Source organism: Leptonychotes weddellii, chromosome 8 (genome assembly GCF_054177405.1).
Source record: "Leptonychotes weddellii isolate Sample4059 chromosome 8, ASM5417740v2, whole genome shotgun sequence".
NCBI lineage: Eukaryota > Metazoa > Chordata > Mammalia > Carnivora > Phocidae > Leptonychotes > Leptonychotes weddellii.
The window spans coordinates 129,840,863-129,854,653 of NC_138376.1; the positions used below are offsets into that span (position 1 = coordinate 129,840,863).

At 48.6% G+C, this 13,791-nt stretch overlaps 1 protein-coding gene across 1 annotated transcript in view; it reads left to right on the forward strand.

The window, feature by feature from the left end:
• Positions 1–13,791, forward strand: part of SMOC2 (SPARC related modular calcium binding 2) — a 95,380-nt gene that overhangs the window by 27,264 nt on the left and 54,325 nt on the right. The window contains exon 2 of the mRNA XM_081829389.1: positions 4,779–5,026. Coding sequence (XP_081685515.1) covers positions 4,779–5,026 — 248 coding nt within the window. The remainder of the gene's footprint in view (positions 1–4,778; positions 5,027–13,791) is intronic.

Below are 13,791 nucleotides of genomic sequence, written 5' to 3' on the forward strand. Positions count from 1 at the left end.
CTGCATGTTCCTTGAAAAACTTGCTACCTCCTCTTGACCTGGTGATCATGGGTGGTCCCAGATGACCTGGTGATCCTCTGTGGTCCCAGGCGACATGCTGATCCTCTGTGGTCCCAGGTGACACGGTGATCCTCTGTGGTCCCAAATGACATGGTGATCCTCTGTGGCCCCAGACAACCTGGTGATCCTCTGTGGGCCCAGGTGACATGGTGATCCTCTGTGGCCCCAGATGACCTGGTGATCCTCTGTGGGCCCAAGTGACATGGTGATCCTCTGTGGTCCCAGGTGACACGGTGATCCTCTGTGGTCCCAGATCACCTGGTGATCCTCTGTGGCCCCAGACAACCTGGTGATCCTCTGTGGTTCCAGGTGACATGGTGATCTTCTGTGGTCCCAAGTGACATGGTGATCCTCTGTGGGCCCAGGTGACATGGTGATCCTCTGTGGCCCCAGATGACCTGGTGATCATCCGTGGTTCCAGGTGACATGGTGATCTTCTGTGGTCCCAAGTGACATGGTGATCCTCTGTGGGCCCAGGTGACATGGTGATCCTCTGTGGCCCCAGATGACCTGGTGATCATCCGTGGTCCCAGACTTGTTGCCCCTTAAATTGTAAGCTCCACAAGGGCAGGCCCTCCTTTGGATCCCACTGTCCTGGAGACAAGAGGAGGTAGAGAGCAGTCACTCAATAATTATTTAATAAGTTCAGTTGAAGCTGGATCTGACTTGACTTGTACTTCTTCACGTGGCGTGAGTGAGTGATTGCAAAGGCGGTCTCACTGGGAGAAGCACCCTGCAGCAAGTACCCTCTGGCTTCACTTTATCCTTTAAGTGCAGGTTGTAGACGGATAAGATCTCTATGTTGGGATCGTCGATTTCAGTTCTCCGGTTTACTAAAAAAGCAGGGAACTCTTTCCTGGAATCTGAGAAAGCTCAGAGCTTAAAGGGAGACATTGCTCCTTTGAACAGGCTTGCATTTGTGACCGTGCTCATTACCTGTCCTTCGGTTGCTTTCAAAATTATTCCCTCTTACATCCCAGCAGGTGTGCGCACTTCACTGATGCCCTCGCTGTGTGTCTGTTCCCCCGAGCCCCAGGGTGAGCCTCATCTGCAGATTAAGCAAACACACTTAGAAGCTATACTCACTTTCCAGTGGTCTCTGATTTAGAAAGTTCTTGCTTTTGTGAATCCTACAGCTGCAGAACTACGTTAATTATTTCTTAACGCTATCTCGTAGCATAAACAGTAAAAAAAAAAAAGTCTTAAATCAATATCACTGTGGGAAAATCCATCCACATGAATATTTAAAGAGTGTGGTTTTTTTTTTTTTTAAAGATTTTATTTATTTATTTGACAGAGAGGTAGTGAGAGCAGGAACACAAGCAGGGGGAGTGGGAGAGGGAGAAGCAGGCTCTCTGCCGAGCAGGGAGCCCGATGTGGGACTCGATCCCAGAACCCTGGGATCATGACCTGAGCCGAAGGCAGCCGCCCAACGACCGAGCCACCCAGGCGCCCTTTAAAGAGTGTGTTTTAACCCGTTTCTTCAATGTTTGGGTCTTGTTCTAACTTTCCCTCTGGCTTACACCCTTGCTTTTTAGTAAGCAAAATATAGACCGTGTTTTTGATCGTTTGCATCGGACCTACCTATTTTCCATGCAGGATTGCGCGGGTGCCCTCTGCAGCTTCCTCCCGCCACTGTCCTTGCATAGGGCACACAGCACCGCTTTGTCAAGATAAAAGACACGGGGAGCCCTGGCACTCTGAGGTCTTTCTTCGTGTCACTCAATGTCTGCTTTCTTTCTAAATTTGGCAAATTACCTTTTATCTTAACTAGTTTGAAGACCCTCAACCAAGTTCTTTTAATAAACAGTGAATTCTTTAAAATAGGGCTGTTTTATTTTCCTTTAACAGGCTTTGTTGGTTGAAGAGTAGAGCCGAGTAAAAGCTCATTTTCTTCTGTGCACCGTCTGCCTTGGGACGTCACTGCTGTTCAAAGTGAGAGTGGGGAGGAGAAGCGTGCGTAAAGCGTGTGTTCTCTTATTTCTGACAAAGAAAAGCTCCATTGTTAGTTGTACACTATTAAATTATAAAGAATTGTGGTCAAATTCCAAATGCCTGAATGCTAGGCCTTTTTTTTTTTTTTTTGCAAGATGTAGATGTCTGTCTCTTTAGAGAAAATGATAATTACAATGTCTTCCCATAAGTAATCTGCATTTCCTAACTCAGTTTAGGAGATGCAAATAGACCACCTCTTACACATCGAACTTAGTGGGATTTGGGTGACTGCACCTTTCCACTGAAACAGGGATGGGCGTGGCTTATGGGGCGGGGCTGGTCCTGAGCACCTCACAGCCTCAGGTGGGCTCCTTGCTTCACATGCGCTCTGTCTCCCATCTCTGTCCGTCTGTCTGTCTCTGTCTCTGTCTTTGTCTCTGCTCTGTCTGTCTCTCTCTGTCTCTGAATGTCTCTCTGTCTCCTCTCTCTGTTTCCCCTCTCTGTCTCTGTTTCTCTGTCTTTCTGTCTCTCTTTCTCTCTGTGTATCTCTGTCTCTGTCTTTCTGTCCATCCCTCTGTCTGTCTCTATGTCTCTCTCCTGCATGATGCTGTTTTCAGAGGAGGGCTATCAACCCCCCCAGAGCTTTGCAGGAAGAATAAGGCAAGGGGGGAAACCTCCACAAAACTGGAAGCAACATGTCAGTGGACGCACTTCCTAATTTCACTACGCTGAAGCGTCAGCATCTCCCAGGAACTGGGCGGCACCCAGGGGCGCACCTCTGTGGCTGGAAAGTTAGAACACATTTGGGGCAAAGTGAAAAAACCAGGCCTTAAAACTCTATAGAGACAGAATTCAATCAAGCGTTTTTATGGGCTTGCTTTGCCCATTTTTAAGTAAAAGAACAACGTTTTGCACAACTGTGAGAGAGCAACGATCTGTCTTCACTTGCCTCTTGGCTAAAATAAGCACAGATCATTTTAGCAAGTCAGCTTATTCTCAGGACACATTAGGGAGTGCTGCTTGAGCTCCAGCAAGTTAGAACAGTGTGTCCCTGCCGTGGCCCCAGGCCCCACTGAGGGGAGACCCCACTGCCTCCAGCTGCCGTCACCTGTCTCCTGAATGGAGCCTTCATCCAGACGTCGGAGACATGACCACCTTCCCCAGCCCCCTCCTGGCCGGTGCACTTGGCCCTTCCCTCCCGGGACCCCGGTCAGGGGCACGAGGCCTGGCCCGGACTCCCTGTGGGGTCCGTTCCAGCTTCGGTCCTCCTTCCCTCCACGCTGTCTCAGGGTCAGCTTTGGGTTACTCTGTTAACAGTGCCTGCAAGGACCTGCAGAGCTTCACGGGAGAAGTATGATACCTTTTAAGGAATGAAGTATCTTAAATTTGAGAATTTCCTGTTTTCCTTGTACTGATGAGGGAACAAGTGGATGAGGGTCCCTGAGCTTCTGAACCCCATTCCTACTTTTCCCCCAGCTTGGACTCTGGGACCGAACAGGCTGTTCTGAGCATGGCTCTCTCTACCTTCATAAATGTTACTGGGACTAACGTGCCAAATAAACCTATTCAATACACACAGTACTCAGAGGGCCAAACACCACTGTGCGGTACTCGGTCATGGCCACAGTCCTCGGGCACTGGGGGGGCTCCGTCGGTGAAGCGTCTGCCTTCAGCTCAGGTCATGATCCCAGGGTCCTGGGATCGAGCCCCGCGTTGGGATCCCCGCTCAGCAGGAAGCCTGCTTCTCTCTCTGCCTCTGCCTGACGTTCACCCTGCTTGTGCTCTCTCTCTGACAAATAAATAAAATCTTTAAAAAAAAAAAATAACCACAGCTCTCGGTTTCCTACTTTTCCTTTCCTTTCTTTCCTTTAATGAATTGCTAATGCTCCATAAATCAGAGAAAACACCTCGGGGCAGGGCATACATCCATCAGTGACCACAGTTGCGTGGAGATCCCATTTATCCTGTAGTACAAAGCCTTCCCAAGTGTCTTCTGAGACCCGGCTTCATGCTCACTGCTCCGCCGGTGTGTGCGGACTGGACAGGTCAGAGTGGCATTGTCCACCAAGGGCGGGGGTGTGGGCAGACGGGCCCCTGGAAGACACAGCTGGCTCTGCAGTGGAGTGTCAGGGCATCAGGAGGAACCAAGGCAAGGATGGGGACCCTGGAGCAGGTGAGGGGGAGCGCGGGCAGCCATGGAGGGGCTGCTGGGCCATCTCAGGGGCTCCTTCACGTGGTCCTGTGCTCGCATGCACCTGCAGTGCTGGGTGAGGGCAGGCCCCTGACTTCTGTGTCCACTTGATGCTGGGGCGATGCATGCACGCATGGGGTGCAGTGCTGCTAGGCATGTCACGGAAACCAGCAGCCGCCCCCGGGCCCGGGCGTTGATTCAGAAGATGGTAAGCTAGTTCAAGCAAGGACGCAAGAAGGGGTTAGCCCACCCCCAGTCCTCTCCGTGGACTCCTGACTCTCGGGAGTAACTTCCAGGGTGGCAGTAAGACACGGAGCATGCAGGAGGGGACTCGCAAGCGAATTTACAAACGGAAGGGCAAATATTGACGGTCAAACAGAATTCCTGCACATCCCACTGCAGATATTCACAGTTTTGTGCACCACTTAGTGTAACTGGCTTGGAGAGGATCGGTTCTCGAGATTCCCGACTGCCCGGGGCTTAGATTCTTCAGGGATTCCCGCCATGGCCTCAGGCAGACTTCTGTTTTCTGCGGCTCTGCAGGACGCCTCTTGACGTTTGTCTGGCTTCTTTTTTTTTTTTCTCCCCCAAGTTTTTGCGAGTCGATCAAGATAAAGACAAGGATTGCAGCTTGGATTGTGGGGGCTCCTCGCAGAAGCCCCTCTGCGCGTCGGACGGCAGGACCTTCCTGTCTCGCTGCGAGTTCCAGCGTGCCAAATGCAAAGACCCTCAGCTAGAAATTGCTTATCGAGGAAACTGCAGAGGTAAGCTGGGTGCCATCAGCCTGTTATTAACATGGAAGACCATGTATGTTATTTTCATCTTTGCTAATTTTTATATGTAAAAGCTCAAGGGTTTTAGGTTTGTGGGTTTTTTTTGTTTTTTTTTTTTTCAGAATGTATAAGGAAGAAGAGTAATTTCTGAGTCTCAGGAGCAGAGGCATCTTTTAAAGTTGTTTAATGCTCTTTCTTTGGGATATTTTATCAGGACATACGTTTATCTGAGTCTTCAGAAAGGATTCTCACCAGTCAGTACTGCTTCCTTCCACCCCGTCTTGTTGCTCTGCAGACGGGATATGCATACAGCACCTGCACCGACTGTCAGTGATTTTCCTTCCCGTTGATTTTACACGTGTAATTTCTGATGATCCTGATTTAAGAATCAGATTTAGATTTAGCTAACATGCTTAGAGCAAAACATTGAAATACTTCCTATGTTAATGAAAGCTTTGACTCAACAAAGCATGCTGATGTTTCAAGCACAAACAGTCGCGTTCAGAAAATTTACCTTCTTTTTGCTGTTACCTTAAGAGAAAAGACCACACAGAGTAAAATCGCCTTTGAGAGGAGGCTCCACTCTGTCTCGCTGTTGGCCCAGCAATCCCACAGCAAGGCGAAACTCTGTTGGCCACGGTGGTCCGTGTCTCGGCTCCAAATTGGCCACGTTCTGAATAACCTGCTCTTCCTTCTTTCATAATATGATATATCCGAGGTGAACACGTTTGAGTCACTTCTGCACGTGACTGAGTCGGCACCTTGCCTGCTCCTGCTGACCCCCCAGGGGTGCTCTACCGGCAGACCCAGGCTCCCCACAGCGACCAGCACCTGCGCCCACGCTGGGGCCGTGGGCTCGCCCGGGACAGGTCCGTGTCCACAGGTACCACACGTGGGTATGTGTGTGCTGCCCATAACTGATGGTCACACATTCACGAAGGCTTTCTTTCCACCATCGTGGTTGGTTCAGAGTCTAAGTATTTTAGACCCTTAGGATTTATTTACTTTTTATAGATTTTTTATTTATTTATTTGAGAGAGAGAGAATGAGAGAGAGCACATGAGAGTGGGGAGGGTCAGAGGGAGAAGCAGACTCCCCGCCGAGCAGGGAGCCCGATGCGGGACTCGATCCCGGGACTCCAGGATCATGACCTGAGCCGAAGGCAGTCGCTTAACCAACTGAGCCACCCAGGCGCCCGACCCTTAGGATTTAAAGGCCACAGAGAGGCCTGAACATGAGCTGATGCGAGTGGGACGCCCTCTGGCTGGGGAAGCTGGGAAGGTCCTCTCTGTGAGGGGACAGCAGAGCACTGCACACCGAGTCCCTTTCTTATCCTGTGGTCAGATGCAGCTCCCCGAGTGGGAATCACACAGAAGGAGTGTTTCCTCATTTTCGTTAAGGGGCCATGACCTCAGCGCTGAGGCCGAGCAGAGACACCAGGAGGGGTGGGAGACAAGGGGTTGATCTCACTATGGAGACCTGGAGTATCAGGTGTTGGAGTTTTTCCTTAGGGGGAAATGGGAAGCCAAAGGGGGCTGAGGCAGAAGAGGGACAGAGGTAAGCTGACTTGCGCTGAGACCGCGTCCCTCGCCGTACCGCGCCACCCGGCTCCTCCGTGGCTGCGCTGCGCCTTCGCCGGGTGCGCAGGCTCTGGGCTCCTCCAGGCGTCGGCCGCGACAAGCGTCCTCCTGGACCTGCTCTCAGAGGGATGCCCGAGGTGAAGGAAGCAGCTGTTGCCAGACGGGAAGCGTGGTTTTAATTCAGTTTCAGTAAGTTACTGAGTTTATGAAAATGCAGGGAACAAAGTATTTGATTCATACTTGAAATGGAGGCGCTGCGGTGGGGTGTCATACCAGAGTCCAGAGACACCGGGGATCTGATGCTGCAGCCCACCGGGCGCACAGGAAGGTGCTTCTTCCAACTCTGGCCCAAGCAGAAAACAGTGCATTCAAAGTAAAGACCTGTAATTTTTGTTCAACAGAACCCATATGGTTCACAAATTAAATTTTACTTTTGTAGGGAAAAATAGTTTTTAAGATGTTAAAGCACAGATATGAAATATCCTTCTATAGAAAAATTCCATAAAAGTTGAGATAATTCGAATTAGCAGCCTTTGAAATTATTTAATTGAATTATATATCCTTGTGTGTACCATCCACAATAAAAGCTATCTTGGAAGGGTCACATGCAGAGGCAGCAAGCTGGATTCCTGGTGTAGCCAGGCTTGCTCTGCCTTTCTTCGTGGGATGGAAGAAAGCAGAACATACCTTTAAAAAAAGATTTTTGTAAATGAAAAACGATTTTTTTCTCCTTAAATATCCATTCCCACTTGTAGAAAACAGAAGAATATAATTTATCAAATCCCATCCACCTGAGTCTCCAGCGTTCTGAACCCTATTTTGTCCTTGTACCTGTTTTCTCGGTGGCCGTTAGGTTTCGGTAAACTATATGCTGTTTCTGATTCCTTTGGAGAAAACTTGAGTGAAAAACCTCAGATACACCTGATGGAGATACAGACACACAAGAAAACTTCATTCACTCAAGCAAACAATCGATACTCTTGAGGCAGCTTCATTCTGTGTGATTCTAAAGTTAAATCATCGCTTAGCACCAGCCTGAGATTTTCCAATAGATTCTGAAGTTACTCAGTGCAGGCGCGCCTCAGAGAATGGCGGGCTGGGCTCCCCACCACCGAGCGCAGTGAGTATCCCAATAAAACGAGGCCGATCAATGTTTTGGTATCCCAGTGCACACATGAGTTCTGTCTACACTATCCTGCAGTCTACTAAGTGTGTAAAATCATTTTGTCTAAGTAAACAACGTGCATACCTTACTTACAAAGTACTTTATTTGTAAAAAATGACAGCCCTTATCTGAGCTTTCAGTAATTTGTAATCACTGAGCACAGATCGCCAAACAAATACAATAATAATGAAAAGGTTTTGAAATATTGCGAGAAGCACGGAAATGTGACTCAGAGACAGGTAGTGAACAAATGCTGTTGGAAACACGGCGCTGGCTGACTTCCCGATGCTGGTCTGCCACCAGCCTTCGGTTGGCAGAGTATCTGCCTGATAAAGGGAGATGAGGTATGCCTGCATGAGTACATTTGGTAAACTAACGTTCCTTGTTAAGAATGGCTCCCTGGACGCCCCACATCAGGCTCCCTGCTCAGCGGGAAGCCTGCTTCTCCCTCTCCCACCCCCACCCCCGCTTGTGTTCCCTCTCCCGCTGTGTCTCTCTCTGTCAAATAAATAAATAAAATCTTTAAAAAGAAAAAAAGAATGGCTCCCTGGATGAGCGTGAGCGGACTTCACCTGTTACATGACCGCCAGGCTCTCTCCCTGCCTTTGATTGACTTCTAGTTCCTAGGCACTCAGGGGCTCTGTAAGAACCTTCAGTTCATGATGACATCATCTAGACTGTGGATGGCCTCCTCCATGCTCTAAAATGGCCCGTGTGAGACTCTCCAGAGCCCCAGATGTTCCCACCACCCGGCTCTCCTCCGACGATCTCTCACATGGGTTTCAGGAACCTGCAGTGACCAGACAGCTTGCACCTCATGAGGCAAAGTGACACAAGAGGTCTCCTGGGCCCAGAGTGCAGCTCACCCATCACGGGGGCCATGAAAACAGGACACCCAAAGCCTCCAAAACTGCACCCCCTAACACTAGAAATTTGTTTACTGTGTCCTCAACAAAGACTGAGTTAGCCCAGATATCTGGAGATGAAATATATTTTGAAGAAGCAATATTTAAACCGAAGGACTTCTGCTCATCAGAAACCACCATTCCTGGTTTGTTCTACATTGCTTTTCAACACAGACCACCCTTGGAGTTCTCACACATTTTACTAAGAAGGATGGTGTGCCCGGACAGTTGTCTGGGGATTAAAATGATTTGTATTTTTCTGGATATGTCTCCTGAGGCAAGGGAAACAAAAGCAAAATAAACTACTGGGATTTCATCAAAATAAAAAGCTTCTATACAGTGAAGGAAACAATCAATGAAACTCAAAGGCAACCTACTGAATGGGAGAAGATATTTGCAAATGACATATCCAATAAGGGATTAGTATCCAAATATATAAAGAACTTCTGCAACTCAATACCCAAACCCCCAAATAATCCAATTAAAAATGGACAGAAGATATGAACAGGCATTTCTCCAAAAAAAGACATCCAGATGGCCAGCAGACACATGAACAGATGCTAAACATCAGTGATCATCAGCTAAATACAAATCAAAACCACAGTGAGATATCATCTCATGCTGGTCAGAATGGCTAAAATTAACAAGACACAAAATGACAGGTGTTGCCAAGGATGTGAAAAAAGGGAAACCCTCTTGCACTGTTGGTGGGAATGCAAGCTGGTGCATCCATTCTGGAAAACAGTATGGAGATTCCTCAAAAAGTAAAAATAGAACTACCCTATGATCTAGCAATTGCAGTACTAGGTATTTACCCCAAAAAATACAAAAAACACTAATTTGAAGGGATACATGCACCCCAATGTTTATAACAGCAATGTCCACAATAGTCAAATTATGGAAGCAGCTCCATTGTCCATCGACTGATGAATGGATAAAGAAGTGATATATATTTATATATATTGGAATGGAATATTACTCAGACATAAAAATGAATGAAATCTTGTCATTTGCAATGACATGGATGGATGTAGAGGGTATTATGCTAAGCAAAATAAGTCAGTCAGAGAAAGACAAATACCATATGATCTCACTCATGTGTGGAATTTAAGAAATTAGACAAATGAGCAAAGTAAAAAATGAGAGAGTCAAACCAAGAAGCAGACTCTTAACTCTAGAGAACACACTGCTGGTGACCAGAGGGGAGGTGGGTTGGGGATGGGGGAAATAGTGGATGAGGATTAGGGTAACTTACCCTGATGAGCACTGAGTAATGTGCAGAATTGGTGAATCGTTAGATTGTCCACCTGTAACTGCCTGTTAACGATCCTGGAATTTAAAGAAATGATTTGCAGTGGGCCTCAGCATGGAAGCAGCAGGATCACGGCTTCAAAGTGGCATCCAGGAAGAAGCTTCCATGTAAGGACTTCTCTTCCTTTCCGTTCTGTGTCTAGTTTGTGTGTCCTTATTCTAAACACATCAATCTGAGAAAAATTCGGATGCCTTGCTTGTAGTTTTGCACCTCAGTTATCTGTGCTGAGACTAGAGAAGTGATTTAAGAATAAATTCAAGTATCAGATGCTCTAATCTTCAGAGAAGTTTCTAGAAGCAATCACCCAGGCTGGCATTGCTTGTGGCAATGTGCTGTGGAGGTGGTAACATTTGAGTTAACGTTCCTTTCTCCGCCATGTTCCTTTCGACAACCCCAATGAGCTGTTGTCTTGGAAGGCCATGAGGAAGTGCCAGGTGAAGCCTCTGCATTAGCACTCACGCTGTGGGCAGCTGTGCTGGGTCAGGTAGACCAAGGCCAGAGGACCTCGTCCTCTGGGTGGAAACCCGACTCAGAGCTTGGCTGTGCCCGCTGTGGGGTCCACGCTGGATTGCTTCTTGATAACGTCCTTGTTCGCTTCTTTGTGTTTGGACCCAGCCTACTTGCTCTGGCTAATTCTCCTGGGTGGGATTCTCACTCAGCTCACTGAACAAATGTCGTCCCATAAATCTGTGACACAGAAAATGTGTGAAGGGAAGTGGGTAGAACTAAAACTCACCTCACAAAAGCTGGTTCAATTAAATCAAAAGGGTAAAAATAAAAAGAACGTACAGATGCCCGTAGATTTCAAAATCATGCTTACTTGGTGCTTTAGCGAACAAGGGTAGCAAATATTAAAGTTACTTTAGAGGGACATTGTTAGCCACATGTTTATTTAAAAATAACTGGGTGGGGCGCCTGGGTGGCTCAGTCGGCTAAGCGTCTTGAGCTCAGCTCAGGTCTGGATCTCAGGGTCGTGAGATCGAGCCCTGCGTTGGGTTCTGTGCTGGGTGCGGAGCCTACATAATAAACAAAATAAAATATCAGGGCATTGTGCACCTCTGCTGTGGTGGATTCAGGGCACAGGGCGGGGGCTCTGAAGCCTCCCCTTACAGCCCTCATCTTGTGAGTGACATGAATCTGTGCCACGCGGGGGGCGCCCTGAAAACGGGCTTCCAGACCACAATCTGACATTTCCTGCACAAGCACCTTCGGCCTGGGTCCTGGCTCATGGCGGGAGGCGGGCCTCTTCCGAGGATGGGCTCCTTGCACTGGCTGGCGTCTTTTGCTTACCAGCCACGTCCTGACGTCCAGCAGGCAATACCCCCAGCCTGTCCAGGTGCCAACGGGGAGGAAGTGGTTCCTGGGGATGGGAGGAGGTAAAGTGAGCCGGGGTGTGGGTGGGGCCCAGAGACAGGGATCCCGCGGCCACAGGGCAGATTAGGCTGTGACCCTCCTCTGTCCTCTGTGGGCACAAATACGGCAGATTCGACGACACAGCCAGGTCAAAAGCTTGCTTCCCTGAGTGGGAAGGAGGGAGCACAAGACCGAGTGTCCCCTTACACCACTTCACGTGATACTGATAACCACCTGGATTTTTCCTCTAAATTATTCCTGATGTTGGAATAAGCTAGTGCACAATAGTGTCAATTTGACAAATGGGAAACTGCATATTTTGAGGGCATTTTCATGGTCTGTGGGTGGAGGGTGAGAGTCCTATAGGCCTGTCTATTTTTTTTTTTTTAAGATTTTATTTATTTATGTGAGAGAGAGAGAAAGAGAGAGAGCACATGAGAGGGGGGAGGGTCAGAGGCAGAAGCAGGCTCCCCGCCGAGCCGGGAGCCCGATGCGGGACTCGATCCCGGGACTCCAGGATCATGACCTGAGCCGAAGGCAGTCGCTTAACCAACTGAGCCACCCAGGCGCCCTAGGCCTGTCTATTTTGAATATACTAGTTTGAAAACAACCATTAAAATATTTTAGTCCATAGTTAATTAAGTTGGATAAAAATATTTTATGAACTGGATATTACGATCTAACTGTTGACCTTGAATAGAAATGCAGTGGTTTACGCTGATAGATTTTTCTTAGAAATCTGTGGAGTTCGTGTTTTCAGAACTTAGCGAACACATTAATACTTTCCTTTTGATCTGAGCCCATTGGAGCTGTCTTTCTTTTCAACAAAATTTCTGGCATTGAATAAAAAAACAGAAAAAAAGGAAGAAGGAGAACAGTTAAATGCCAGGAGGCATTAGAACTACTTTGAGATTTCTGGAAACAAAGTGATCACGGATATCTGTCAGAAAACAGCCGTCCTGGGGCCAGGACCGAAGAAAGGAGCATCGTTACAGAATGCTCCTTGTTTCCTCCCCCTAGTTTGCTGCCAGCGTCTTGTGGTCCTTGTTGTGACCACCTGAGCAAGGCTGCAGTCTCCGTGAGCCACAAAAGCCCCCACCCCCAAGTGGTCCCCTGGCGAGCTACGGTGAGCACACGGCGAGCCCACAGCACTTGGGCCAGGACATGCAGTGTCAGCTTGGAGGCAGACTGTGTCCTAACAGGGACAGATGAGTGGTTCTTATTCGTAATAACTGCTACGTTTGATGAGTGTCAGCGTCTTGTTCTTTCCCTTCGAGAGCCCTGAGTGACACATACATGGTTTTCTCCAGATAAACCATGATCACTAGTGTAGAAGGCCGCACACGTGTCATCCCTGAAATCAGCCAGGCTTTCGAGCGGGGTTTCTGTGTGTCATCCCCCATTGGGTTGGGTGTTGCCATCTCTAAATGTCCTCTATTTTTACATTAATTTTATTAAAAGTGTGGTGTATGCCTAGCAGCAGTAAGTGCCCTGCAGCCTCTGACTCCTTGTGTCTCCTCTGCTCTCTCCCTGGTTCTCCACTGGGTGCTCAGAGCCCCGCGCTGCTGGGTTGGGCCCAGGGAGGGGAGGCGCCAGCGCCCGCACCTGCAGGCTTCCTAGCGGCCTGCAGCCCACGCCAGTGCGAGAATCACAGACCCGTGTGAGGGGTGCTGAACCGGGGCGCCTGCTAGTTTCTCTCACCGACTGGCCACGGTCTGCACCAGCCTTCTGTGCTGTAAAACAGGGCGGTGGGATCAGATGAACACAAAGAATTCCTCCTAACAAGCCTTGATTTACGTGTGGAGAGTCAAGAAACCGGCTGGGAAGCTCCCTTGCCTGCCATTCCCTTAGGCTTCTGGTGGCATTATCTTTGGGAAGCCGGAGCAACGCGGGTGTCTCCCGTGGCTTCACCAGGAACTTTGTGAACCCACAGAAAGCGTCGGTCTCAGGATGTGTTTTGGTTACTATAAATCAATTGTTAGCCTGCTGTTATTTTCTTCATTAAAACAGATATTTCCATAAAAGAAGTCTATGCAGGATATAGGCGTGTGTGTGTGCATGAATATCCCTTTGTGCGTGTACACGTGCGTATCTCCGTGCCTGTGTATCCCCATGTGCACATGTGTATGTATGTATGTGTGTATCTGTGTGCGTACATGTGTGTGCATGCATGCGCAGCTCTGTGCATGTGTATCTCATATGTACGTGTGCACGTGTGTATGTGTATGTACATGTGTGCACACGTGTATCTCTGTGCATGTGTGTACATGTGTGCATGCGAGCATGTGCACACGTGTCCGTGCACACGCGTCCGTGCACACGCGTGTCTTATGTGTGCACACATGTATCTGTGTGTGTAGCTGTGCACACGTGTATCTCTGTGCATGTGCGTACATGTGTGCATGCGAGCATGTGCACACGTGTCCGTGCACACGCGTCCGTGCACACGCGTGTCTTATGTGTGCACACATGTATCTGTGTGTGTAGCTGTGCACACGTGTATCTCTGTGCATGTGC